Consider the following 27145-nt stretch of genomic DNA (forward strand, 5'->3'; position numbering starts at 1 on the left):
TTTGCTTTCGAAATTGTTCCGATGTGTCAGGCATAAGACATTTGGTTTGCTGGGATGCTACGTTGACGACGAGTTGCAGTATGGCTTGTATGAGTGTTTGAATAATAGATTTTCGCAATATACCCGCCGTCAGTGCTTTCTTCTATCTGGGATTCAAAGTTCAATACCAGACAATATTTTGCAAGCGATGTGAAGGAAACTTCACATTTAAAGAGTGCGTGTCCAATGATTGAAACATGTTTACGAAATTTATCAAATTTTTCCCCGAAAATTGTCACTAAAAATGCTATTTTTTTAAATATGAATTGGTTCACAGCAAATTTAGTTCTGCTACTTTCGGTTTGCGTTTTAACCCCCAAAACTTGTATATTGTTAAAAGGTTAATCATAGAACTTTTATTAAACTAAGAAAATATTGTTAATAAAATGTATAAGATGAACAAATTTAAATGTACTTTTAGTTGGAATTAAGAGTAAACAATTTCTAACATATTTTATTTACAATTTCAATATCTCTTTGTAGATCGTAATGATCCGGGGCGTTTCTTTGGCGATGGCGTACAATTCAAGGCCAAACTTATTGGCATACTGGAGGTGGGTGAGGCACGTGGCGATCGCATGTGCCAAGAGGCCTTACAAGATTTGAAAATGGCCATAAGGGCAGCGGGCGAGCACAAACAACGCATCACCATCCATGTTACCATAGATGGTTTGCGATTGCGTGATGAGAAAACCGGCGATTCGTTGTATCATCATCCGGTACATAAGATTTCATTTATTGCCCAAGATATGACCGATTCGCGTGCATTTGGCTATATATTTGGCTCACCGGATAGTGGTCATCGATTTTTTGGAATTAAAACCGATAAGGCGGCATCACAGGTTGTATTGGCAATGCGTGATCTCTTTCAAGTTGTATTCGAGCTTAAGAAAAAGGAAATTGAATTGGCCCGCCAACAAATCCAATCGAAATCTATGCATCATCATGATCAACATCAATTGTCGTCGTTGTCATCGCTTAAAAGTGCCGGCACAGGGGCCGGTCAAAATGATTTGTCTGGTGGTTTAGGAGGTGGCGGTGGTTCAAGCAATTCGGCAGCTACCCTAAGTATGTTGAATAATATGGCCAGTAATTCAACGAATACATCATCCAATAATCGTCTGGGGGTTAACTTGGATTCTAAGGGAGCTTCAAAAGAGGTAAGTTTCGCCTTCGAAGAAATTAATTACCAAACTAAAACCCAATAATCTTGAAACATTAACAGATATCTCCAGAATCAGTGGCCGATTTGGTGGATTTAGAGCAAGAACTTAGCTCCTTGCAAAGAGGCATTAACCAAATGGAACGTATAACACCCAATGATGGAACGGTATCAAAAACTTCAATAGGAAATGATGATCCATTTGGTGATTCATTTTCAAATTTTCCGGTAAAGTTAAAAACACAATTACTCTATTACATTATATTGTAATACATATTTGTTTTTGCAGGCCTTGCCACCACCTGAGCCCGGACGTTCTCGCAGCAAAACTTCTGCAAAAAGTATTGATTTATCGAATACAGCCAATGTCGCTACCTCGTCATTGCTTTCACCTTCCGCCACACAAACACGACAGTCACCTGTTTCGTCAACGGGTACATGTGCTATTACCAACACTCTTCAACCCATGGACGATGATGATAGTTGGTTACGTGAATTGGATGCCCACAATGATGTTTTCGATACATCTAAAACCATGATGCCTGGTCTAATGGGTATGCCGCCATTGGCCTCAACTCTTGCAGGCAGTGTACCACTAACATCGCGGGCTCCATTGGCAGCACGTGAGTCTACTGCAACACCACCCAGTCATATATACGAAACGGTATCATGTTCGACATCATCGGCTATGCCGCCGAACATGGGTGAGATGACAAATATTACCACTACTACGGCCACAAATGCTGATGCCACGAATTCAATAGCAAATAGTTCTAGTCTAACGGATATTTTCCAAACAGCAGCAGCGGCATCCTCAGCAGATCAATCAAAAGTAGAAATAAAATCCGGTGAGTTTGCTGTATTTAAAAGAGTTCTTATTTTAATAATCTACTAGACTTGCACGTGTACCTACCAACCTACTATCTACTTCAGTTTGTTCATATCACTAAACGTTTCATATTTTAACACCATCACCACCACCATAATCATGTGTTGTATATCCAAAGTTTTATAATTTAAAATGTATTTTTTGTTTGGAAGCACAATTTCATTAAAACATTAAACTACACTATAACGTTATTGGGGTATTGTAGTATCGAAATTGTATAGGCAGCAGTATTTTTTGTCAACGATTGCCAGAGCTAGGCCAGTAATGGATATATCTTGCGTTAAAATGTTGTTGCCGATGGACAACAAGCTAATTCAGATAGATACCTAATGCTAGCGTACTAAGCCTTTGTTGTTGGTTATTGTTGGACTGGATTTCATTCGATTTTTACCTTTGATAAAACCTGTACGATAGTAACAGTGGGGTTTGTCGACATAAGCATATCCTTGGCCCATTAGACTAAAATTAATTTCCAAGATTGTTCTCCCAAACTAAATTCTATTTAAAAAAATTGAATCTTTAAAAAATCAAAATTTTCGTTAATGATGGTAGGCGTTTTTATTGAAACTTGTATGACTTTCATAAATTCAAAAATATATTGCTGTAAACAGACCCACAAGGATTGAATTGCAGCTAAGTGTTTGAACTTTTGTCGGGGAACTTTCAGTGAACTGTAATGATCAAAACTATGCTCGATAAGCTCCATAATATCACTAAGCAAAATTTTCTTCACCGTAAGGAAATAACCGATTCAATTTCAAGGTCTGAAAATATGGCAGTTTCAATGAGCTGCAACCAGGTTTCTGGTGTTAGTTGAGAAGGTTTGGCTAGGCAGTTGAAAAGGTTATGTTTAGGGACGTGCCACTTTTCACTCTGATACCTCTGGTCCATTGTGTTCATCCTGGATAGATAGATTTTGAAGATTATGATCATAAGATTTAATGGTTGTTCCTAGTTAAATTGAATGTGAAGGTGAAGAATTTCCGGGATAAGGATTTATTATTGTTTGATGGTTAAGCAAGGAACAGAATGAGAGTAAGAAATAATAAGTTAGATGTATTTGGCATGTCATGATATGTTTTGGGCAAATTTGTCTCATATCTACAATGAAATCGACGTTTTCTTGGGTGCAGTAAGGACAATTGCAAAGTAGATGTTCTATCTCTATTTCTTCTGCATTTCTACATAATCTAGAGCAGGGACGCGCTTCTTTGCCTAGACAGTATAGTGAGGGCGCCCACTGAGTTGTTTTTGCATTTGCTTCTCTCTCTCACGCACAGTGTAAATGAATGAAAACAAACAAAAACATAATGTGGTTGTTGCTTTTTTCACTCATACGTTCATACATGTCTTCGCTTTGGTTGTATTTCTGTGGTCGTCGTTACTAACACTCTGTCAAAAGTTGCAAATATTGAGAATTTTGTGTGCCCTCTTCTTGGTCGGCTGTGATCTAGAGCCATGCCGTTCGTTGGTATTGTTGAGGTTACGAAGTTTTTTGGCAAATCACACACACACAAGACCCGAACGCAAGAGAGTGCATGAGAGAGCAAATGTTTTGATTTGTTTTCGTTTTGTAGCTAGCGTGCACACAAATTTATTAACACACTCTCAAAATTGCGAATGTTTTTAATACATTCACATTTTTGTCTTTGCTCTTCTTGGTCGGCACTGATCTAGAGTAGCCGACGCCACCGCATTCAGTCTTAATATAAGATATATATCCCTACAGTGTCCCGTAGTGAGTCCCACAGTAATCTTCATCCGTTGGGTGTTTGCTCGCCATATCGCTTTAGATATTCTACATCCAGATTCCATATGCAATCGGCGGTTGCCCTTCTTAACTTAGATATCACGAAATTTGCCGATGTAGTAGCACATCTATGGTGCTATATAGATCGACTTAAATCAGCGTTAGGCAAGAGAGCGCACACGTGCTCTCAGTGAATGTTTCTCTCTCCACACACACAATTCAACTAATTCAAAAAGCATGCACTCATACAATAACACCTCAATACAACGGCAGCGGGTTCTTTCGTACCGGATTGACCCGAAACCTATGCTTGTACGTAGGTTTCATGCTGCTACAACAACAACAATGACACCCCCTAAATTATGCAATGGAAAAATATGGTGCATATCGCTGACTTAAAGCCACCCCGAGCTAGTTCATCAGCTACTTCGTTACTATGTTCTGGAAGCCAGCAGAGTTTAGAGCCTTAATGGCCGCCGGATTATAGGCATATATATTCTCGGGTCATGTGAGACTGATTTCAGGTCCCCTAAACGCCTGTGCTGCTTTCCTGATAACAAAGAATCTCTGCTTGCAAGACACTACAGTTAACGTTAAGCTTTTATGAGTGTTAGATTAAATGTTTGTCCTGCTTTCACAATTGTGCGTTTGTATTCTTCTTGTCAAATGGTCCTACGAAGCTAATGCATATACTTTAAGGGCGTGTCACCGCCGGTTTTAAAAAGTTCTGTTGATTACCTTTTGAGTTCTACCCAAATGCAGTTTGCTCTCACGCGTCCTTCGACAAGTTAGCTTGACACCCCGGCATTAGGGGATCACTAATTTATAGGAGATCACTACGACGGCCGAGTAACCCTATGTTTAAATTTGATTCTTCATAACAACAACATCAACTACATTCCTTAATGACACAAGCAATTTACTCTCTTTATGTACATTTATTGTCAGTGTATCAAACACAATTGCATTGTTATCATATCCCATCAAATAGCACCACAAGCACAATATTTCACCTTTTCCAAAAATCTGTATGTATAAATACTATATTAAATGTAAATTTACACTATGGAACATAACACTGGTCTAAACAAGATTGTGAACTGAAATTTGTAGATCTGTTAGGTTAGGTAAATTAATTGTTCAAAGCATTCCACCACACCAGAGATCAATAGGTGAGAATTTGGCGTACAATGCTCATGAAAATTCTGTGGGTGAGTTGTGGTCTCAGTTCTTACCGATGCAGTGCTATCAGACCGGTCTTGGCGCGTTCCTTGACATTTATTTCTTATTGGCTCAGAATTACGCCAAGATACCTTGTAACATTGCAGGTATGATGGCTTTTCTTACAGGAAACTTAAAGGGATTGAAATTATTTATATAGGTTAGGTTAGGTTAGGTTAGGTTTGGGGATGTGCAGCCACTAATTTGGGACTGCGTCACTCGGAGACCTTCCGGTCCATTGTGAGCATGCGGGGGAAAAACGAGGAATGTACTGTAAAGAAAAGAAATGATAGAGAAAAGAGGCAAAAAATAAACAGGAATCTATGAAAGTGTAAAAGAAGTAATTAAGTAGAAAATTTTAGAAAAGAAGATAGTTTAAATGGATAGAAAGTTTGGGTGGTATTTATCTATATACTAATATATAAGCGAGTGGAGGCTTGTGACATGTTTGCGTATGAATGCATCCCTCAGGCGATTTTGTATATCATTAAAGTTAGGGGAAATGAGTGTTATCTAGGAAATCTAGAGTTTTTCTGCGCAGTCTTTCCATGTGCCGTTCCTCACTGGATTTGGGTCCTTCGTAAGATTCCGTTAGAATCATTACTTCCTCTAAGACTCGCCAATCCGAATCCTTGGGTAATTTCGTCGCGTTTGCCTTGTTATATATTCTCCTGATAATCTTCCTAGATTTGCTAGGTTAAAGATAAAGTCCACCATAACATCTATTGTCTTGATGGACAGGAGGCCTATAGCTATCCACAATAAAACTTGTTAGTTTGTACAGCTGTCGGTGTTTAATTCCATCAGCTCATTGGACTAATCTCTGGCGAATGTGGGTTTATCAGGTCTAATACATCGGTAATCCATCAGCTTCTACCATATTATTATACCCTCCACCATATGGAGGGTATAATTAAATTTGTCATTCCGTTTGTAACACATCGAAATATTCGTCGGAGACCCTATAAAGTATATATATTATTGATCAGCATAAAATTCTATGTCGATTTGACCATGTTCGTCTGTCCGTCCGTCCGTCTGTCCGTCCGTCCGTCTGTCTGTTGAAATCATGATACAGCTCGCAATTTTAAAGATAGAGAGTCAAAATTTGGTACAGAAGTTTTTATTACTTGCAGGATGGTTGGTATTGAAAATGGGATATATCGGTCCACGTTTTGATATAGCCCCCATAGAACGGTACCTCCCGGTTTTCGGTATTTTGAACGTTGTGGCCTCAATATTTCACCGAAATGGCTGAAATTTGGTATATAGACTTCGTTGGGGGTACTAAAACTTCCCCTTTAAATTTGCCGGTATAGGTCCACGCTTCATATAGCCCGCATGAAAAGGTACCCCCCGATTTTTCGTATTTTGAAGGTTGTGTCTTCAATATTCCACCAAAATGGCTGAAATTTGGTATTTAGTCTTCAATGTGATATAAAACTGTTCGCCAGAAAAATAATTCAGTACAGGTCCAAGCTTTCATATTGCCCCATTTCTGACTAAAATTCGTCGGTATAGGTCTTCATATAGCCCCAAAGAACGGTACCTCCCGATTTTCTGTAGTTTGAAGGTTTTAGCTTCATTATTCTACCAAAATGGCTGAAATTTGGTACTTAGTCTACGTTGGTGGTATAAAACTTTCCCCCAGAACTTTGTCGGTATCGGTCCATGCCTTTATATAGCCCCCATAGAACGGAACCTCCCGATTTTCGGTATTTTGAACGTTGTGGCCTCAATATTCCACCGAAATGGCTGAAATTTGGTATATAGACTTCGTTGGGGGTACTAAAACTTCCCCTTTAAATTTGCCGGTATAGGTCCACGCTTCATATAGCCCGCATGAAAAGGTACCCCCCGATTTTTCGTATTTTGAAGGTTGTGTCTTCAATATTCCACCAAAATGGCTGAAATTTGGTATTTAGTCTTCAATGTGATATAAAACTGTTCGCCAGAAATATGTCAGTACAGGTCCAAGATTTCATATTGCCCCATTTCTGACTAAAATTCGTCGGTATAGGTCCACGTTTCGATATAGCCCCCATAGAACGGTACCTCCCGATTTTCGTAATACTGAAGATTGTGACGTCAATATCCAACTGAAACGGCTGAAATTCGTTATTTCGTCTTTCAAGAGTTATAAAATATTCCAGAAGAGTATTATCAGTATAGGTCCACGTCTTCCTATATCCCCATACGTACGCTTACTTCTTGATTTTCGGTATTTTTTAAGTTTTAGCAACATTCTCTTACCGAAATATAGAAAATTTGGTATTTAGTCTTCTTTGAGCCTAAAAACTTTCCGTCAGAAATTTGTCGGTATAGATCGAGGTTTTGAAATAGCCCCCATTGAATGGTGTCTCACATTGTTTTACCGAAATTGCTGAAATTTAGTATCCATTTTACTTCAATACAACTTGTGGTGGAGGGTATAACAAGTTCGGCCCGGCCGAACTTAACGCCGTTCTTACTTGTTTTTAAATCGACTTTGACATAATTTGAATAGGTGGTATATATTCAGCATCTTTCTATCAGTTTTTCAAAACATCCTTAGAACGTTATCACGTTAGAATGTGCCTGTACGATCTAAGGATGCTCAGCCATCTAATAGTATATGGACTGCTTCAATCGGAGCCCTTTTGTCCATGGCGATCATACAAGACAGGTTTGAAGATGATGATGAGAAAGTTTTTATGGGTATTGCTTGTTGGGTTGGGAAGAAAAAGTGTCCGGAATTTGTCAAGCAATGATAGGAGATTGTCCTATTTAAAAAGGATCATATCTGATAGGGAGGTAAGAGTATCTATCTCATATCTACTAAGTAGTCGGGATCTTTTTGTATGCAACAAGGGGCACATACAAACCAGATGTTCGGTAGTGCCTATATCTTCAGCATCTTCCCATAATCTACAGTAATCAATGCCATTTTGGCGTTAGAGATCTGATTTTCATTCCCAAGTTATCGAGTTAGAGGAGGGAGGTCGTTCTACAATGAGAGCTCGCAATGAGCGTGAGGATAACATAAATTCAACTCTGTATGATTCACACTTGGTTGGACAAATGTGGTAAGACAAAGCTGACTATCGTCATACAGTCACCGGTCCTGTAAGATTGATTTCAAGTCCTTTCACGGATTCTGCTGATTGCAAGATTAAATGGGTTCCCGCAGTAGACGCCTGCGGCAATGCCTTCCTTCATCTTGGACCCATCTGTATTTTAATATTGCAAGACCTTCCACCTTCAGCCCTAATGTTAATACTTGGAAAATTACGGATAATGAGTCAAACCTGAAGGAGGTGGGCATATATTCGCTTACGCTATTCCTGCCATTTGATACAAACTGACTATTAAGCGTTGCGATACATATAGGCTTGCTAGCTTCTTCATCGCAATACACATTATTAATAAATAAATAAAATAAATAATTAAGTTTAAGATTTTCCCATGCCTGAAATGTGAAATCCCCCACTTTAATTTCCTTTGAATACTCCGTCATTCGATGTCAAAGCTAGGGGGAGGTTTGCTACAATGTCATGAAATTTTAATTCATACACCCTTATCGGTCAATGCAGTATTTGGCTAATACCTATTTCATTTTTATTTTGAACGCATGAATCATGAAAATCCCAAAAAAACAAAGTACATATTTTATTCAATTTCTGTAGATCCTTCAGTTCACAATTTAAAGCTAATAAAATAACTTGGCTACAGACCAGTGTTTTATTTATTTTTCAAAATTTCCCTAGTCTCTGGTTAAACAATGAAAAAGTTTAATTGATAATTGTTTTGTGTCCTTTTTCAATTTATCAAAACCAAAATAAATAAAATAAAAAAAAAACCAAACACTCTCACTAAACCAAACCAAATAACCGATATGTCATTACCGCAAAAAAATATCAGATGCATTTACCGATTTGGATCCATTAGGTACTGGTCGCATACGACCATATGTTGATAAGAAATATTTTTTCCAAGAGCTTAAAAATCCACCAAAAAAAGTTTTGAAAGATCTCACAGCTAACTCTTCCGTAACATCGTCGTCCACATCGCTGTTGACAGCCGTAACGTCTACGTCAGCAGCAGCACTTAATGCCGCAACAGCCGCAGCAGCAGCTGGTGCCACAGCCACAACTGCCAGTCTAATATCACCAGTATGTCCACCAACAACATCATCGGCTGTATCGGAGCTGTATTCCTTGGCGGAGTCTCAGAAAAAATACCACAACAACAACAATCATTTATTGCAATCAACATCATCCGTTACAACAGTTAGCAATGAAATATTGAATCTGCAGGATTTCGATATGATTTCGAGACATACTCAATCCCATTCTTCAATGATACTAACGTCTTCTAACATTAACTCTTTACTAACAACAGCAGCAGCAGCGGCGGCGACAGCAACATCAGCAACACCAATGGCATCTGCCTCCTCAATAACAGCTGGCACATCCCTCATGTCCACAGGTACATGCTATGCTAATGCTACCGTTACTGTTGTTAATAGTCATGCTTCACTAACCTCGACCTCGTCCTCGTCCACCACCAGCACCAAGAGCAAACTGAGCACTACTGCTACCGTAAATCTGTCTATAAATAATCTGTCTAATCGTAGTAACACTGCTTTAATCTGCACTTGCCCCACTGCAATAACAACAAATAGCTTTACTACTAACCACTTAACTAACAACGACCGAAAGGTCAGCCATACTAATCCTTATTTACTAAAACAGACGGCGGCAGCTGCCATTGGCAGTGGCAGTAGTGGCAGTCGCAATACCGCTATGGTGACTAGTGGCGGCGGCGGCAGCGACAGAGGCGTTGACCAATTAGCCATGTCAACGTCTTTGAAGTCGCAGCCTAGTGGAGCTACTAAGTCGTCAATAACAACAACAACATCAAATAGCTCCTTTGCGCACCATCATATGTCACAAACTAATAGTTTACGTTTTTCTCGGTATCCCTCCACTTTAGAGCCCATAGCAGCAGCATCGTCTGGAGCAGCAACTTCGTCAGATTATGTTATGTTGCCACGCGACACAGATCCCTTTTCACCTACCCGCAAGAAAAGTGATCCTTTCGAAGACGTTGGCGATATATTCTCTAAATTAGAACCGTTTGAGTTTGAATTTAACAGTGGCGAACGTGAGGAGGACAAAGCAAGAAGAAATGCTGGAAACTCTGTATCGCCCTCTAAGAATGGCGACATGCAGGGATCACATGATCTTTTGTCGGGCCATTTGCAAGTCAGTCTGCCACCTGAGGCAAATGGTGGCGTTAGTAGTGGTGAAGCTACCCAAACACAAAGCAGCACCGTACGTTCACGACCAGTGCCATCGTCGGCTATGATAGGATCAATGGCACCCTTGGCAGGTTCGGTTCCCGGTTCCATGTTGAAACAGCAAACAGTGGATGTTATCTCAAGTATTTCCAACAAAAAGATGCCCCATTTGTTTGGGCAATCTTCGCGTTTCCCCAAAAGAGACTCCAACTCCATTAATATGCGGCGTCTGCAAGAGTCGGACTCTTTGAGTGAAACCGAAACGGCACCAGAGCCACCACCAAGACCAGACTCGGCTCCTTATTCAGAACCACCACCCTTGCCGCCCAAGAAACAATTCAACGATATCATCATTCGACCAAGAGTGGGTCCTTCCTCAGTATTGGGCGCCACATCCAGTCGTTATGAGAGCGTGAATTCTGTGTTAACATCAAAATCGCGTACTTCACCAGTAATGGGGTCAGTGGATGTGCCGCCAATACCATTGCCTTCACGTCGTGTTGGACGTTCTGATGGTTCCTATCCAGGCCCGGGACGACCAAGAAAACCGGGCCACACAGAAGATGATTATTTGGCGCCGTTGTCGGCGGTGTCCTCCATGAATGCTGCTGGTATTTCGAATAATTCAGATGTGCCACCATTGTTGCCTCCACCCACACAAACTTCGTCCAGATCCAGAACTCATCGTCAGCAATCATTTAATCAGTCAAACATGCGGCAATCGCATGATATCTATGAGAATAAGCAGGAAATTTTGCAGCAACAACAACAGCTGCAACAACAGCAGCAGCAAATAAAGAACCCGTCTGAACCCGCCTTGGTGCCTGACATTACTCTCAGCCAATTACTAACCTTGGGTATAGATGAACTCTCCGCTAAATTAAATGTACCCACAAGCAAACTCTCCACTATGACTCTGGTGGAACTGACATCATACTTGGCAGAGTTCCTAGAACAATCGAAACCGGAACCCACACCCGAAGTACAGGAAAGGCAAAGTATATTCAAAGTGAATTTCGATCAAGAGAGCACATTTGTGGCCAAATTCGATGATACGTTTGGTGAAGATTTCCAACATCACTCAAATGCCGCGGCCGCCACTTCAACTTCATTTGAGGCTAATTTTGCCCAATTCGATAAAGTTGATGTGGAGCCTCCGGTTAACAGCACACAGTCTGTTTCTAGTGTGCCGCCGGCTGATCGCTATGCTGTCTTCCGAGAAATAATCGATCAAGAGCTTCAACAGCAGCAAGAGGAGGCTGATCTTATTGGCGATGTTGTGGAGAACACAGATGCTGGTGGCGGCGCCGCCGGACAAGAGCATGAATCACAATTCGAACCAAGCTTCACACTTACCACAACCGACTTAGATATGGTCGGTGGATCTCAAGATCTTTTGAGCGGTGATATGCCAGAGGTAGGCTCCAGCCATCAGCCAACAACAATTGATACCAAAATATCCGAAGTTCTGGCCCAAGCCACCGATCGCTATGCGGCTTTGAGAGATTTGATATTAGTGGAAAATCTCTTCGATAATGCTCCACAAACACAAGCCCCCACAACTCAGGCCCCAAGTGTTTCATTGGAAACTGCCTCGGATACTGGACGTTCGGATTCAAAATCTCCATTTCAAGGCTTCTCTGGCTTTAATGATGACGACGAGGATCAAGATTTGAAACAATTAATGGACCAAAGTGTTAACTTGGACCCAACAACTCAACAACAGAGATTGGGCTTGGTGGACAGTCGTGGCTTCCTTGTAGAACCTTCATCTTCGGCATTAACTGTTGAAGACGAAGAGGAGGAGGAGGAAGATCGCCGCGAAAACAAAGAAGACCAGGGTGGTGTAAGCAGTGCCGATAGCAATGAAAAGGAAGCGGATAAGGACAACTTGCCAATTGCTAACTATGAGCAGTTGGCCAGTTCAAACCAGCAACTCGAACAAATCGAAGAGAAGGTGGAAAAGTTCGAAGACACACCCAAAATAAGCATTACACAGAGTCTGACCACCACCACAGAAAATAATTTCCTATCGACAGGTAGTGTTGTTTCATCGTCTGCAATGTCTGGATCGAAGGATGATTTGGAAATTGATGATCTGATGCAAAGGGCAATTTCCAATCTCTCTCTAGACTCAAGGGAACGCAATTCACCGGCCATAGGTAGCAATTTGTTAGCAGCCCAGCAACAACTACCAACAAGTAATGGCAGCACGGCAAGAAAAGAATCCTCACCAATACCCATCAGCCAATCCGGTCCGGCCAAGTCACCTAGTAGCAATAAGTCGCCTCAACAATTATCTCCCCTGACCAAGCCAATGAATGTGCTGTCGCAAATTATTGATGTTGCTACTCGCCAAATACAAAGCGAAGCGTCAGCATCTAAAGCTTCGAATGATTCTTGGGCCACATTTGATACACCACAACATCAAACGGCGGCGGCGGTATCTTCAGACAAACGGGCCAGACCATCTGCTAAGGCACTATCCAAATCCAATAATTTCCTTAATTTACCCCCACCTCCTGGATCTACGTCGAATTGTTCCCAAAATGACAGTGCCCTTGAATCACCATGTTCTTCCGATCCACGGGACGACGGTTGGAACAAACACACCATGGGCGGCAGCAGCCTATCTTTGGGTCATCATTCGAATATTGGTGGTAGTAGCACCGGACAGAGGCGCTTTCACAAGAAAGAGCGTCAAAATACCTCATCATCGTCCAGAGACCTCAGCTGGGATGAAGATCAAGGCGGCGGCATGATGGGTGGTGGTCATATTATGGATGGTTATGCTCAGGGTAAACGAATGCCTGGCCAAGCACAGGGTAATCTAACGGCCGAACGTCTGGGTTATTACAGGCGGCATGCGAGACGTATGAATTCCTGTGATGAAGATTATGAGTAAGTACACCTTGTAAATATCCTCCACATATTTAGACGGTGATGTGCGTTTTTTAATTGCAGCTATGAACAAGAATTTTCAGCCAACAGTCGGAGCCGGGATCCCTGTAAACATAAAAGGAATATGTCCAGAAGCAGAGATAATTTCGATATGGGTAAGTAAGGCAGCAGAGTAGGAGGAGAAGGACAAATATTTGACTTTGTCTTTGTTTCAGATTCACCCGGCTGGTATCATCATCATCCCGGCGGACCAACGCATCCTCCACATCACACATGGTCTTCACAGGATATGGAACAAGTCAGGGGTCGTTCATTTGATCGATCAGCCTACGAAAGAACTACATATGGACCACCAATATACGACAAGCGCGGTGTAGGTCCACCACTCTCCTCAACTTCTAGTTATGACCGGCGTTCTGTAGGAGGCAGTGGTGGCCCCGGTGCTGGCTATGATAAACGCGGCAACAAATATTATCGCGGCGATCCTAGTACTCGAACATCGAATGCCGAACGCATTTATAGTTTGGATGACTTTGATGAAATGTTGGCTGCTACCGGTAAAATTCCACCCCATCTTGCTGCCATGTATGAGGAAATGAAGGCTGGCTGCTGTTCACCACAAATGATGGTTGGAGGTCATCGACAACGTAGCTCAGACTATATGTACGAACGTGAACGTAAATCATTTGATCGTGAAAGTCTGGAATCGTATGATGGCTCCAATGTGCCACAACGCCGTCGTCGTCGTAGCTACGACAGTGGTGGAATGCCTTCCGATCCCTATGGCAGTTGTGACAGTCGTGATGATTATCATCGAGAACGTCATTATATGACGGCCGAAAAGAGTCGCTCTCTGAGAAAGTCGCTAAAGTCTCTTCGGGTTTCGGGAGACATAGACTATGAACAGGATTCGGAAAAAGAATATCATTACCGGGATCAAAGAGCACGTTGTGATACTAGAAGTTTACAAAGACCTAGTCAATTATCTACACAGACTGGAAGTGCGTTGCCAGGTGGAACGGTTGGTCCATTGGGTTCCCAATCACGAATACGTAAAAGTAGCGGTTCCAGTCCATGGGATGGAGAAGGTAAGACCAGACATTGAAAGATTTATTTTTACCATTATTCATGGCTATACTTTGTAGAACCACCTATGCCAGGAACAAAGATGTCCGCACCATCATGGAAGCGTCCACCTAGTGCAGCAGATGCCGAAAGACGCATGGCTGAGAGCAGAAGAGCTGCAGTAAAGGGACAAACCCCCTCGGGCTCCGAAGATGACAAAGATAGAAGGTGAGTTTTATATAAGGTAAAGGGGAACATGTGGAGAAATGAAATGTAACTGTCTCCTTTGCAGATATCGCAAGAAACGCGGGTCACGTGCTAAAGATCTGACATCAATGTCCGGTGGTAGATATCGCGACGGTCCCGCAATGCGTACTAGTAATTATGATTACATTGGCGACCTAGATGATGATGCTGAGGATTATGTCGATGAAGAAGAAGAAGAGGAGGAGGAAGAAGAACGTGCTATTCGTGATGATGACATTTCACCTGCCGATGAAGACAAGTTCGCTCGCCTCGAAATGAGACGACACGAAATGCACAATCGTATGATGGAAACACATGTGCGTAGACGAAAAGATCTACCACCACCAGCAGCAACGCAAATGTCATCTATGGCCTATCGTAAAAATGCCCCAGGACCATATGGCCATAGGCAACCTCTACCTCCCACAGATGGCAAACTTAGTCACGCTCAGGACTATGGCTACGATGATGATGGTGATTATGAACAGACACCAACTCCAAGATCGAATACAAGCAGCGCCTTGCCAACGGCCACCCCTAATACGTCAACTAAATTCAGTTTTGATGTGGGCTTTGAGTCAGACTTCAATCAATCGTCACCCCCACCTGCTCCGGCAGGCACAGCGTCCAGTTGTAACTCTACACCGGCGGCAAATGTTAGTGCTGCCAATACCCCAGCCTCGAAATCATCATTCCGCTTTTCCAACGATTTCTCAGCTGGTCTAGATCGGGAAAAACACTATCAGCAACATTCGGCTGCGGGTAGTTTGCAACAATATGACCTGGAGAATCGTGGAATATCACCACAGGCGGCCCCCGCTGCACCCACAACACAGGCAAGTACCCCCAAACTGCGTTTCGATGACAATGTAAAGGTATCACAATTCGATGATGCTTTTGAGGATGATTTTTCCAAGACCAGTTTTGATGCTTTCGAAGACGATGATCAATGGCAAGAGTCCTTAACCAGATCGGCAAAGCAACAAATACGCAATAACAAACTGCAGCAGCGTCAACAAGATCTTATTAAGAAATCGGAATCGATAAATATATTCGCCAAGAAGGTTGAGGATCCATTCGAAGATGATGACTTTTTCAATAGTCCCCCAGTACAAGCTACTGCCAGTGGCAGTAATGAAGATAGGCAGGACAAACATAAGGGAAACGGTAATGGTTTCCAACCGCCATCACAACAGCAGCCCAGTAACTGGGATGATAACAATACAAATTTTGCCAAATTCGATGAAAACATGTGATTTGGTAGATGTTTAGAGAATTCCTATTGTAATTCATCCGTGATTTATTCACATGGTAATGATGATGGCGACAACGACGACGACGACGAAGAAGATGATGATGCCGGTGGTCATTATGCTGAAATAGATGTGGTCACATCCAACGATTATTACTACATAACAAATCTCAATCAATATTATGAAGAACAGCAACAAACCAGGGACAAGGATAAATTACCACAACAACAACAGCAACAACAAAATTTCAATTACAAACCCCGCCATCAACATCGTCGTTCATGTGATTCTTCTTCTTCATCATCAACATGGTCGAATTATACAAACAACAACAACAACTATAATAAATACCAATCGAATCGTTCCACAACATCATCGTCGGTGTTTACCCAGTGCCATACCACCCACTCCAGAGCGGATAAGATTCGATACTGTAAGCAGCAATTGCAGCATAGCAGCGGCGGTATTCATGCTGCTGAAATTCAAGGTATAAAAAATACAAATAATATTCTACGCAATACTCAAAAACGCTGTCGACGTAAATTATTTGCTTTTAATTTTATGCTAAAAAATTTAATAACATATCGTTTTAAATATGACATCCTTTAGGACGAAGAAGTAATTTGGCTTCTTCTTGATTATAATATTCAGTATTCAATGTATTTAGAGTGTGTTGTGGTACACTTCCCTCACATACCTTCCCCTCAAAATGTCAAGTTATATTTAAAGCGTTTTCATGAGTTTCCAGCAGCTATGGCTATTTGATGTTCGTTTTAAACTGTAGTAAATATCGGGATGGTTTATTTTCATATGTGTTCTACATTCCTGCAACAAGCCAAATTAATATTTGCATGCATTTTACAATGTCCGTAATGGTATAAAGTGCATTGCTGTTACCATTCCATTTTACGTATAACTCATACGTGTTGAGTTCCGTGGTTTCCAGGAGATTTATGTGTGGAAGAAAATAATAACATTATATGGTGTCTCAATGAGAAGTAAGAATTTTAGGTGGTATATGTGGAAAATGAAGCCGTATCTCATTTGGTACATGTCTGCACTATGGGTCGATGTCTTCAATGACTTACAGTGAGTCAATTAAGTATTTTGCCTCTTTAGAAAATTGAAAAAAAAAAAATTAAATAAATTCTAGCTTAATATGGGAGCATTTTTGAACAAGCGAATTTCAGCTGAATCAGATAGTTTCGGTGGACTGAGGAGGAAATGCTCAACAATAAAGTCCGCCAGAGGTTTTTATTGTATGATAGGTTTGACTCTATACTTATTCACAACTTGCTGGGCTGCAGGGCTATGAATGAATGGTCTTCATCGAAACAGCCAGATACCGCGAGTCTGCAGACTCCCTGCTCGTCCACAAAGGCGAGTAAGAAGAACAACGCGGAAAGTAGTGTTTTGCAGACTCCAAGCTCGTCTGTAAAGGCGAGAGAGGACAATGCAGGACCTAGCGGTCTGCAGATTCCCTGCTCGTCCACGAAGGTGAGTAAGGACAACGCACAGCCTACTGCTTTGCAGACTCCTTGCTCGTCAAACCCGAAGCAGGATGACATCGCTGCTCGACGGATTGTCCCGGGTGAGATCCGGCTGGCAATCATAGATAGGGCTGACCCCAATGGGCGTATCAGCGACTGTCATTGGTTCCTAGTTGAGGGTCGTCTTCGGGACATCCTCATCTCGGACGTGGTTGAACAGACCAACGGAGTCAAGGTAATTAGCTGTGAAAACAAGGAATCGGCAGATTTCCTTGTTAAAACAGTTAATAACATTGGCTCTCTTTGGGAAGGAAGCAATCTGGCGGTTGTACCTTTGTTTGAGATACCATGTGGGTTGATGGGTCTCTCCTCCTTCAATGGAGCTAGGACGAATATTGAAGTTTGTTGAGAAGCAGAACATCGGTCTTCAGATGGGTAATTGGAGGATTCTCGGTTCCTTTAAGAAGAACGACGGACTGGTCATCAAATTCGCCAATGACAAGTCCGGAGAGGAGTTTTTAGGGAGTCGAGGAGGGGTACTGAACTCTGGATTAGGACGATTATGTTTCCGAATCCCACCAAAGCACCAGTAGGCAGGAAGCGGCAAAAGCTTAGCTTTGTGCAGATAAACCTGCATCATTGCAGAGCTGCTGCTGCGATCGCCCTAGTCCAGGAACCTTATTTATACAAAAATAAGGTGAGTGGGCTAAGCGGCAAGAACTATTCTGTTTTCGCGGCCTCGAATGGGGACAAGTAGAGGTGATATAACCACGGTACGGATGGAAGAAGGTCGGAGCAAATAGGTGAAGCAGTTATCTATTTTACTAGATGGCTGCACATCCTTAAACCTAACCTAAACTAGGTTAATGTCCGTTATACCCCCGTTACACTTAACCGGATAAACCCAGTGGGTTTGGGTTTCAAATGTCAATTCCATAGCGCAAATGTCAAATAAATCCTCATGAAGTGGGTTAACCCAGCAAAAATCTCTAGTGTAACCGTACTATTAGTCGGTGCCTAGCGAATGGAATTTAGATTTAGACTGCGGTTGCATATTTAAGTCTTGAAGGGTTGATAGACTTTGACTGTAGATTGCAGGATCTTTTTGATCTTTCATCAAGTTGTGATCGAGATGTGCACTTTCTTTCTCTTCTGGCAGAGAAGACAAATGTAAGGAGTTTATCGAAGATCACACCAAGTATTTTCGGATTCCAGCCTTGAACCAATTTATATCCACTGTCCTATATGGTTCTTTTGTGCAAAAATGTGGACCTACTGACGAGAAAGTCTTCTCACTTATGAATCCTATCACTTTTTTTAAACCCACCTCGCCCTGTTTTATGTATCGGATTGACTATAGGAATTGTCGCTTCGACAAAGGGCTGCCATACTAGCAACTACATATTCGTGTTAGTCTGTTTTTCAATATAGGCAGCTATATGTCTCTAGATTCTTCTAATCCATGTCAGGATCGAGAGTAAGCTCCACGTAAACGAGGACGCTTCCACCTGGATTTAAGAAGACTACCATAATTCACCTGACATATCCATCCGTTCTCATTGGTTGCAATCATCATGGGTAATTCCCGCGTGCTTGGAAACAGACTCGTGTTGTAGTTCTACTTAAGTCCCCTGATCAAGTGAGCAAAAACCCTCGTTCGTTTCGGGGCATAAGCCTTCTTTCAGAGGTTGGAAAAGTGCTGGAGAGGATTATGGCGGCAAGGCTTAGGGAGTGTCCCACCGAGGTTTTGTCTCCGCATCAGTTCGGTTTTATCGAGGGTAGCGGTACGGTGGACGCGTGGATGCATGTGCAGAATAGTTTGAGCACGTCAAGTGCCTGATGTATCCTAGGCATTTTTTTGACGTTCAGGGCACATTTGACTTCCTTTCTTCCTTTGTCCAAGTTGTTTTAGTGGAAGAAGGGCTTGTACCATGGGAGACGGTCTGGACAGAGTGGAGCGAGACTATCCTCAGCGATTTATATGTGGTCAATTTATTTTGAACCTCATGTTGAATTCTCTGCAGCGGGAGTAACCGACCACTTTTAAGATCTGTGCGTATTCATGATTGAAGATTAGACTCGTGTCGAGGTGGAACGTCGTGGTGAGCAGGCCTGCTTATCGTGGGTATCTGAAGTGACCGAATGTTGGGTGTTGAGGTGGCGAGTGAGAATACAGTGCTAATGCTGCTGAAAGGCAGGTTAGTCGTCCACCACACCTATGGTACGTTAGTCATGCAAGTACCAGGGCATAACAATGGCTGAGAGAATGAATTTTCTGCACATTTTGGTCGCTTGAAGTATAAGTTGACAGCTGTTGCTGTAATGGTAAGAAGCAGATGTTCTTTGCTTATCATATATGTCGGGTCATTTATTAAATGGCAACTTATGTTGCACCTGTATGGTATGTATTGGGTCGGCGAAAGTTCTTGCCGTGCATGCCTGATTCTGTGTCTCATGAGTCTGGGATTCTTACTGATGGGGTATGACTCTCTGACTTAGTGGAGGTAATTCTCTCACATAATCATCTCTACAACTGGGCGTGTTGACTCTGCGTCATGGGAGGGTGGCCTCGTTAATTGTTGTGCTGTGTTGTCTCTTGCCGCGGTCCTGGAGGACAACATGTTAATCGTTGGTGGTCCTGGCTTGTATTTTCCCGTTGTTTGGGATCTAACTTAGTCGAAGCATGATCGGAGGCTGGATCTGGAACTTCGGAACTGATGCAATGATACAAAACTTGCACATGGTATATATTCAAAGATGGTATATATGCTTTTTTAAGAAACGTCAGTTGCTTTGTTGGCATGAAACAAATCTCATCGAGTTCCATACTAGAGTAATTTTATGAAATTGCAGTAGTGGGGAACTCGATCTAAGAACGCCTAATTTAATGAGATTTGTTTCATGACAACAAAGCAACTGATGTTTCCGAAGTCAGCCAAAGTTCAAACTGTTTGAGCTTTAATCCAGTTCAAGACCAAATTGTAGTGTCTTCCAAGCCGAAATCTTTGCGGTTATGAAAGCAGCAGAGTTGATAAGAAATATGGAAGGGGACATAGCTGGACCGGTGACTATCTATGTGGATAGTCAAGCGGGCCTTAAATCACTTAGATCCCACTCAATCAAGTCTGCTGAGGTCTTGCATTGCAGGAATGCTATGGAGGCCCTAGGATCTATCGTTACCTTGTGCATTGCGAAATCGAGGGAAATGAAAAAGCGGATGAATTGGCGCGCTGCGGATCTGAGCCAACCGACATTGAAATCGACCTTAATCAAGCCACCCTTGTGCCACTTCATGCGGCAGTTAGAACAAAGATACCAGGACAGGGCTGGTCAGATTTGTCACAACGAACACGGCTGTAGGGTGTACAAAACAATCTGGCCCACCCTCTCCAAACGAAGGACCACATCTCTAACTTTCATGGGGAAATCTGACCTGAAACTAACTGTAATAGTAATCACGGGTCACTGCAGAGTAAGGGCAATGTCCTGCAAATAGGAAGGAGATGATGATGTTGACTACTGCAGTTTGTGCGAGGATGGGGAGAAGACGATCGAACACCTATTATGCCGATACCCAATGCTCGTTACCCATAGAATGAAAATTATGGGGTAACACACGATCCAATCTCTGACAACCTTCGGCCAAACCGAGCCAACAAACCTGCTTCTACTCGCCATAGGTCTGACATGGCTTCAGCGAGATGGATCCTACTGCACCTTAACATGGCAAACTCTCACTCTCTCTGGCCGACTTCCATATTGTCAGTTGCTTTGTATTCGTGCATTAAACTAGCGGTTCTTAAATCGATTTTCCCACTACTGAAATTTCATAAAATTACTCTAGTATGGAACTCGATTTAAGAACCCCTAGTTTCATGCCCGAATACAAACATGGTAGAACAAATATAAGGTAAAGTTAATACTACAACAAATACAACTAGAATAACAACCACAAAGGAATTTGTTTTTGTTTGTAACGTTACTGCCAGTTGTTTTTGTAAACAAAACAAGGAAATGTCTATAAATTATTGGAATTTAAAAAACTAATAATTTTTCACATTTGGTTGAATATTTTAAAACATGAATGAAAATTCGTTACATTTTCAATTTTTACGTTCCCACATCATTCCACTAAATGCATAAATTCTCGCAGAAAGTAGAATTCTTGCAGAAAAGTTTGGGGTCGCTGGAAATTCATAGAAAAAGAGAAGCTGTTTCAATGTTTTGTTTTAGAAATCAAAGAAGCACATGTTTATTAGGGCTTTATTTTTTTTTTTAAATTTTAACAAAATACCTCACATATTAACAAACGTTGTATCGCCTCTACAAGCGGGGATTTACTGCGCGGCTTATCGTTCGAACTTGGAGGAGGTTACATATCATTGATATGAAGAAGTCTTTCTGGGAAATGGGTTTTTCCGAATGATATATTTTTTTCTCAAAAAATATATGTCCCCAATGTACATCGAAATAGAAATAAATGTATAAAATGTCATATAAAATTTGACACTAACGTTACAACCCAGTTCAGTCAGCTGTGTATTGCTGCTACCTTTTCTTATTCTACCATGGAATACAAAGCAACTTTCAATACGGAAGTCAGCCTCTATCTCTTCTCTAAACCTAACTCATACATAATCTGTCTATATCTCTCAATTTGTACTATTCTAAATATATGCTTCATACAGCTTTCCGCTTCCACCTATGGTACAAATTTTATTCTCTACAACTTAATCTTTCATTACTTTAACATGATGAACACTATGGACCACAAGGTCTCCGAGTGGAGTGGCTCTCTATATGACAGCTGCTCGTCCTTTAATCTAACCTAAGACCAATTCTTTGATAGTGGCGATTTTTTAACTTCAAGCAGTACCTAAGGATCTTATTACAATATATACCTTTTTAACATTTGGAAGTCATACTTCTCCAGATATTGGCCCGTTTTGTTTGTGTAGGCGGTTTTAGATCAAAATATCAGTTATTGTCAAAAACCCTAAAAGATCCGAAAACTTCTATTGTCACCAACGACTGACTTTCTATTGTCATTTTGGGCGATATGTTTGCTTGTTTTTTTTTTCTTTGTTCCAATGATTAAACGAAGAAAAAAGAGGGATATGCTAGCGTTTGATTCAATAGTATAAATGAAATATAAAGTTAAAATTTTTGTTGGATGAACAAAACTGCGGTACGAACACAAATAGCGAATAAAATATAAATCCATATACATACATTTATGAATCTCAAAATATATTTAAAAAATAATAAACAAAAAATTGTGTAAATATGTTTAATTTTAACAACTGACTAAAGCTAAATGTAAATATTATATTTATTCTATAAGATTGATTGATTATTTGAGAAAGAAGCACACACATACACAGGCTACAATAGCAGGAGAGACAATTAAAAGAGAATTCTAAGAGGCGATATTTATTAAACTAAATACATATTATAATTCATATTGTACATTAATACAAAACAAATAACTAGATCTATGTTGGATTACACAAAGTTCTACTCTAAATTTTAGTTTCTTTTTTTTCTTGCCGATTTGCTAAAAACAAAATAAAATTTCTTCAAACAAAAACGATACAAAATCTACTAAATTTAAGTGAAACGTAAATCGATCCTAAACTAGAAAAATCGTATAGAACAAAAGACACATACACACATAAAATTTCTCTAAAATCTGTCCGTTTCAAGGTTTTCTTATTTTAGTAAAGGAAAAAAATATTTATAAAATAAAAATAATAAAAAAAAAATATTCTATAAAAAATCCCTAGACCACAATCAATAATGATACTCAACGGTACTACTATTAATTTATATCTATACCAAAATGTTAAAAAATTAACTCACACACACACAAGAAATTCAAATTGAAAAAGTAACGATTAAAATTCCTAAGATTTAGTATATAGCAATGGTGTGCATGTGTTTAAGAAAAAGAAAAATAATTATTAAATTCTAAATGAAATAATAATTATGCCAATAAATAGTGTTGTTTAGTCCACAAGAAAACATAATAGATATTAAATAGCCACAATAACAAATTACCTGTTTCTCAAGGGCTCAAGAAATGTTTTTCTAATTCGAAATTTAACTGTTATTGTTTCTGCAACCATTCCCTACTCCCAATGTAACTTGATAACGTTAAACCTTTCTATACCAACAACACCAGTTGTAATGAAACTATTTTATTTGGGTTCCCAGGCTATAGTAAATCTAAATTTGATTTGAATTCCATTGACCCTCCAAGAAACAGGCTATAACAGAAGAACAAAAGTTTCCAACAACAATAATATTAGATGAATGATGAATTGAACAAACAAACCTACAAAAATATTATGAATAATAAAAAAGGAACAAATACATCCATTTAAACAATATTAATCAAATTTATTATTATGTAATAATATTATTATTAATAACTATTAAAAAATAATAATAACATTACCTTGATATTATATACACAAGAAGAATGATACATGATAATAGTTAATACCTAATACATATGTAATTTATTAATTTTCATTTTGTTTTATTTGTCGATTGAATAATTCAAAATAAAATTTAAATGTAAAAGAAAAATTAATCAGCTGTTCATTATTATTAGACATCGGATTTGTGCATATTTTTGAAATTTCAACCGACTGTAACTACGTTATTATCTAGAATGATATCGTTCCAATGATATTCGATGTTATATTGAAAATAATTAATAATTGTACGTATTACTCCAACTTCTATTGTTTAATAAACGAATTATTTGAATTATAATTTTCAAAAAGATGCAAACATCCGATGTCGCTTTAAGTGTTGGCGGCCGTTTTGGGATATCATATCGTTCGTTACAGTTAGTGCAACAGCACCAATGTTCAAACCCCACACTAAACTACAACAGCTTTTTGGCATTATTCTGATGCTTTTTATCCAAACTAATAGCAGGTAGATTTTTATTTGTTTTTGAACCAGGTAAACTCTTAATCACCAGCCACTCGTAGCACGTGAGAAAGATATCGGGGGAAAAGGAGGGAGGAGAAAAACTTTTCCTACAGGAAAAAGAGAGAAATGAAAAATTTGCTGGTATCGAACAGTAGCGATGACAACAACGCCACATGCGGTCCTCACAGCAGTTGGACCTATGTTCCGGGACCGACGCAAGGAATACCTTGCCCAAGGACTGCTACATCCCCAATACAGGAATCAAAGTACGTATATCTATACCCTTTCATCTTCCTACACTATCCTACACCTATCCCTATCAATTTTCCCCTAACTGAGCAGACAAAACCGGCCTGTCTGCTCAGCCCCCTTCTCCTCTGAGCCGGTGACATCGAAAGCAATCCAGGTCCAAAGCAATATGTGTGTCCAGTCTGCTCGCGGCAGGTCACGCGAGGATGCTCGGTGATGTGCAACACATGTCTAGAATGGACACATTTCAAATGCTCAGGACTCAGGAGGGCTGCCCGCCCAGTCAAATGGGCTATCTTTCACACCGAAATACACCTAAGGTGTTCAGGCCTTAGGAACTCAGCTCAACACTCCCCAGACTTCATCGGCCCCTGCTGTCGAAGGTCTCCATCGACACTGCCGCACACACCCCCCTTAAACACTACAATAACCCATCAAACCATTGCAATCCCCCTGGCGATAACACAACCCCGACAAACAACACCTCGACTAACGTGAACAATGCTCAAGGCATAAAATCCTTCAATGGAACTGCAGTGGGCTTGGTCGGAAAATCACGGAAATCACTGATTATATGAATAGGAAAGGCATTCCACTCGCCGCGATCCAGGAAACCAAACTGTCAGATAGGAATAATTTGACAAGATCGTCTTCCTACTCTATACACAGACTGGACAGAGACGCAGGCGGTGGAATAGCCTTCATAATTCATGATTCCCTTTCCTACAGACCACTGTCAATTAACTCAACAGACTCCCACTTGGAGATGCAAGGAATAGCCATCTCATCTGGAGAAAGCGAAATAAAAATCCTGAATATCTCCCCCCAGACTCAGTTTGCCATACAGGCTACAAACCAAACATCATCCCCTTTCTCCAGGATGAGAATACAATCATCATGGGAGACTTCAATGTGCACCACGATAGCTGGCATTCCGAGCTAGGCTGTGACGCCAGTGGGAATGTCATTGCGGAACTGGTAGACGACACCAACTTTTACTCCATAAATGAGGAGCACCCTACCCGCATCACTGCTTCCTGCCGCAGCTTCCCTGACGTGACTAGTGTCAAATCTAGTTGTTTATACCACCTGGCATGTGGATATCGCACTGAATTCTGACCACCTCCCCATTACAGTAAAACTATGCCTAGCGGAAACAACAACAACATCTGAAAACAGGACTTTCGTCAACTTCAATAAGGCCGACTGGGAGCTATTCACAACTCTGACAGAAACCGAGTTCTCACGAGCCCCTCCACCCACCTCGGCACCAGCAGGCGAAAAGTTCTTTAGGCTAACTCTTACACAAGCCTGCAAGAGATGTATCCCAGCCGGGCGAATTAAAAATATAAGGGCTAACTTCCCGACTGAAGCCACTAAACTTGCGGACCTCAGAGACTCCATTAGAAAAACCAACCAGCTAAGACAGCAGCCGCCTTTTGCAGGCAATTTGTTGAACATCCTTCAACACCTGACCGCGAAAGAAGAAGGGTACGCCGATCCTCTCGTGTCCTAAAGTCAAATACGGACCCAGCCACCATCAAAACGGATAATGTGCTTATAAAAATTAAAGCCGCCAAAGGCTCCGGATGGCTTGGCAACGAAGATACTGAAGCACATTGGTCAACACGGTGCAAATTACCTTGGATGCACCTTTAACCTTTGTCTCAGCACCTTCGAGGTCCCCGATATGTGAAAGATCGGAAAGATAGTCCCAGTCCCCAAACCGGGTAAACCTGCGCACTTAGGAAACTCATACCGACCCATCACCCTCCTATCCTCAGTCGTGAAGATCCTTGAGTCCATCCTCCTACCGTACTTCACTGAGCACTTCCATCTGGCCGACCAGCAACATGGCTTCAGAACCGGAAGAAGCACCACAACAGCCCTCAGTGAAGTCACGACCAGGATCACGGAAGGACTAAACAGTAAGAGACCACATAAAAGAACCATACTAGTGGCCCTGGACCTGTCCAAGGCCTTTGATACAGTTAACCACACCATACTTCTGAAGGACGTTATGGAGACTTCTCTCCCTAACTACCTAAAGAGATGGTTGGTAAACTACATGGCTGGAAGGAAATCTTATGTAGAATTCCGAGGACAAACATCCCCCAGGAAGAACAAGCAGGGGGTTCCCCAAGGTGGAGTCTTATCCCCACTGCTTTTCAAACTCTATGCGTCGAAGGCCCCGAACCCTCCTGAAAATGTGCATTTAATCTCCTACGCTGACGACTGCACAGTCATGTCTACAGGTAGGAAAATCTCAGACTTACAGTCAGCCCTAAATGGTACCTCCCTTCCCTTAAAGACTTCTTTGAAGGCAGAATCCTACAACTTTCTGCCCCTAAGTCCTCAGCCACCATCCTCACATCGTTGACTAAAGAAGTTAATACGCAACCAAACATACACATCCGCGGGCAAACCATCCCGACGATCAAAAACCCCAAAATCCTGGGTGTAACATTTGATAATCTACTTTACTGAAGTAGTAGCAAGGAACGTGGGCAAAAGAAATAAAATTCTCAAAGCGCTTGCCAGTAGTACCTGGGGTAAAAATAAAGAGACCATCTTAACCACCTACAAGGCCATAGGTCGCCCCCTAATGGACTACGCTGCCCCTATATGGTCACCTGGTCTAAGTGGCACAC

At 41.2% G+C, this 27145-nt stretch overlaps 1 protein-coding gene across 11 annotated transcripts in view; it reads left to right on the forward strand.

Annotated features, from left to right (window-relative positions):
• Window positions 1-22887, forward strand: part of Dab (DAB adaptor protein) — a 43338-nt gene extending 20451 nt beyond the window's left edge. For 6 of the 11 annotated variants that reach the window (XM_073985200.1, XM_073985201.1, XM_073985198.1 and 3 more), the window contains 9 exons: window positions 523-1199; window positions 1265-1429; window positions 1491-2049; window positions 9442-9528; window positions 10036-13243; window positions 13307-13398; window positions 13459-14331; window positions 14389-14536; window positions 14601-22887. In XM_073985200.1, coding sequence (XP_073841301.1) covers window positions 523-1199; window positions 1265-1429; window positions 1491-2049; window positions 9442-9528; window positions 10036-13243; window positions 13307-13398; window positions 13459-14331; window positions 14389-14536; window positions 14601-15810 — 7019 coding nt within the window. In that variant the 3' untranslated portion in view covers window positions 15811-22887. Of the gene's footprint in view, window positions 1-522; window positions 1200-1264; window positions 1430-1490; window positions 2050-8961; window positions 9529-10035; window positions 13244-13306; window positions 13399-13458; window positions 14332-14388; window positions 14537-14600 lie in introns of all 11 variants that reach the window. The other 5 variants (XM_073985203.1, XM_073985202.1, XM_073985204.1 and 2 more) reach the window with 2 other exon arrangements.
• Window positions 22888-27145: the final 4258 nt, after the last annotated feature.

Source organism: Musca autumnalis, unplaced genomic scaffold, assembly GCF_047663935.1.
Source record: "Musca autumnalis isolate F117 unplaced genomic scaffold, ASM4766393v1 scaffold_4, whole genome shotgun sequence".
In the NCBI taxonomy this organism is placed as follows: domain Eukaryota; kingdom Metazoa; phylum Arthropoda; class Insecta; order Diptera; family Muscidae; genus Musca; species Musca autumnalis.